Source organism: Emiliania huxleyi (assembly GCF_000372725.1).
Source record: "Emiliania huxleyi CCMP1516 unplaced genomic scaffold EMIHUscaffold_370, whole genome shotgun sequence".
NCBI classification, from domain to species: domain Eukaryota; phylum Haptophyta; order Isochrysidales; family Noelaerhabdaceae; genus Emiliania; species Emiliania huxleyi.
In genome coordinates, this window is record NW_005199193.1 from 76,031 (window position 1) to 78,950 (window position 2,920).

Genomic DNA, 2,920 nt, shown 5'->3' on the forward strand with positions numbered 1-2,920 from the left:
GGTTGGTGGTCGGATAAGATAAGCTAGGTCTCGGCTAGGTCTCGGCTAGGTCTCGCCCGGGTCGGGGTGGTGGTCGGCGTCGTAGATGACGACGTTCTCCGAGGTGACCTGGCGGGGGGGAGGAGGGTGCGGGGGGAGGGTTGCGGGGGAGGAGGGTGGCGGGGGAGGAGGGTGGCGGGGGAGGAGGGTGCGTGGTGCGGGAGGAGGGGTGCGTGTGGAGGAGGGTTGCGTGGTGCGGGGGGAGGGTTGCCGGGGGAGGAGGGGTTGGTGCGAGCGTACGTCCTTCATCGCAGCGTTGAGGTTGTGCGCCTTTGAAGTCGAGTGCTCCACGCGCATGATGACAAGCTCGTGCTCGCCTGCACTCGCGTGGAGATATGGGGGGAGATATGGGGAGATGACGAGCTCGTGCTCGCCTGCACTCGCGTGGAGATATGGGGGGAGATATGGGGAGATGACAAGCTCGTGCTCGCCTGCACTCGCGTGGAGATATGGGGGGAGATATGGGGAGATGACGAGCTCGTGCTCGCCTGCACTCGCGTGGAGATATGGGGGGAGATATGGGGAGATGACGAGCTCGTGCTCGCCTGCACTCGCGTGGAGATATGGGGGGAGATATGGGGAGATGACGAGCTCGTGCTCGCCTGCACTCGCGTGGAGATATGGGGGGAGATATGGGGAGATGACGAGCTCGTGCTCGCCTGCACTCGCGTGGAGATATTTTGGGAGATATGGGGAGATGACAAGCTCGTGGTCGCCTGCACACACGTGGAGATATGGGGGGAGATATGGGGAGATGACGAGCTCGTGCTCGCCTGCACTCGCGTGGAGATATGGGGGGAGATATGGGGAGATGACGAGCTCGTGCTCGCCTGCACTCGCGTGGAGATATGGGGGGAGATATGGGGAGATGACGAGCTCGTGCTCGCCTGCACTCGCGTGGAGATATGGGGGGAGATATGGGGAGATGACGAGCTCGTGCTCCCCTGCACTCGCGTGGAGATATGGGGGGAGATATGGGGAGATGACGAGCTCGTGCTCGCCTGCGCTCGTACTCGCCACCGAGTGACTGCTGGCTACCGGCTGGCTACCGGCTGGCTACCGGGCGGTGGCGAGGGTCTTGCTCGCCGGTTCCGGACGGGTTGGGGTAGAGCGAGCCTGCGGAGGTTAGGGGTAGGGTTAGGGGTCGGGGTAGGGGTAGGGGTAGGGTTAGGGGTAGGGGTAGGGTTAGGGGTCGGGGTAGGGGTAGGGGTAGGGGTAGGGGTAGGGGTAGGGGTAGGGGTAGGGGTAGGGGTAGGGCGTAGGGCGTAGGGCGTAGGGCGTAGGGGTAGGGGTAGGGGTAGGGGTAGGGGTAGGGGTAGGGCGTAGGGCGTAGGGGTAGGGGTAGGGGTAGGGGTAGGGGTAGGGCGTAGGGGTAGGGCGTAGGGGTAGGGGTAGGGGTAGGGGTAGGGCTGGGGTAGAGCCTCGGCCGCATCTCTGTCTCGGCTGCATCTCGGCCGCGTCTCGGCTGCTCTGTCGCCGTCTAGCGTCGCCAGCTCGTCTTCGATCGGGAGAGGCTTTGGAGTGTTGTAGCAGACCACCAGCCGGAACGGCTTCGGGTAGCGCAGCTTGGTCAGGATGTGGTCGAGCGTCTGCCTACAGGCGCACAAGGCACAGCCCGCCGTTGCGGACGGGTGGGGGCTGCGCCCTCCTCGGCGGCGGCGCGTCGCCGGATCAGCTGCTGCTCGTTGGGCATGTAGCAAGGCACCAGGATTGTGAGGGTGGGCGCGCGGCGTGGGTCCTCGAGCCATTCGTCCGAGGACCACGAGGAGAGCGCGGGGTCGAAGATGCGCTTCACGAGGGCGCCGGCGGCGGGGACCGCCGAGATCGTGCCTGCGGGCCCGGTGCGGTGCGGGTGGAGGAGGCAGGACAGGGACAGGGACAGGTACAGGTGCGGGCGGCGCAGGCGGAGTGCGGCGGCGCCTGCAGCATTGCAGAGGAGGAGGACGATGAAGAGGATCCACTGGAGCCAGTCCATGTCCCAGCAGCTGGGGCCCGAGACGAAGACGCAAAAGATGGGCCCCTTTGGCCACTCGATCCCCGTCCCAGCGTAGGGCCCCGTCACCCACGCGCCAACAAGAAGGAGAGACTGGACGAACATCATGGTGATGCCAGACATGACGCTGGAGCACGGGTGCATCCGGCAGGAAAAGTAGAGCCACATAATGAACATGAGCACGAACATGAAGAGCAGGTCAAAGATCGACGCCGCCGGCCCAGGGAAGAAGCCGACAAAGGTCTGGTTCTGCTCCCACGGCCGGATGACGACTTGCCCTGGGGGCGGAGGCGGCATGGGAAACATACCCACGGTAATGAACCCGGGTTCATGCCCCTCATATGAATCGGCGAGGGCCCGCCAGGACATCCCACCAGCGAAGACGCGGGGGTCGTGCAGAGGTGATCGCTGCCGTCGCGCCGACGCAGTCGACTTTCTTTCGCGATGTCCTCCCCGCCACGCTCGCGCCGCATTACGGCCATGGTGCTGGTTTCTCAGAGGCCACTTCTTATTTTGGCCTCAGCTGACCGTGTCCTCTGATGTGCTCTGCAAGGGTGAGTCACGTCGGCGTCAAAGGAGCGACGTGCGACCTATCCGAGCTTGATCTCCGATCTCAGCGACGTCGAGTCGTCTCTGGCGCGCAACAAATGTACCTCCCCAGGACGCGCAGAGGCAGCTGCGACCCCGCCGAGTGGACGGGGGCACTCCGCGCCACCTGCCGAGTGCCCCCTTCCAATCGGCGGGGTCGCAGCTGCCTCTGAAAGCACCGCGAGAGGTACAATAGTGCGCAAATGGTCAAAATCAAGGTTTTGTAACGCGAGCTGTGCCACAGTGAAATGGAACTAGCCAGGGCGATCTCGTACGCCAGAGCCAACAACACATATGCAA

At 64.3% G+C, this 2,920-nt stretch overlaps 1 protein-coding gene across 1 annotated transcript; it reads right to left on the reverse strand.

Annotated features, from left to right (window-relative positions):
* Window positions 1-45: 45 nt before the first annotated feature.
* Window positions 46-2,433, reverse strand: EMIHUDRAFT_458719 (hypothetical protein; the record flags this gene model as incomplete). The annotated part of the gene is made up of 6 exons (XM_005771792.1): window positions 1,960-2,433; window positions 1,707-1,869; window positions 1,517-1,632; window positions 1,126-1,155; window positions 280-356; window positions 46-96 (listed from the first exon to the last, which is right to left on the reverse strand). Exons 1-6 carry the CDS (start codon window positions 2,399-2,401, stop codon window positions 46-48), a joined length of 879 nt encoding a protein of 292 aa, XP_005771849.1. The 5' UTR covers window positions 2,402-2,433.
* Window positions 2,434-2,920: the final 487 nt, after the last annotated feature.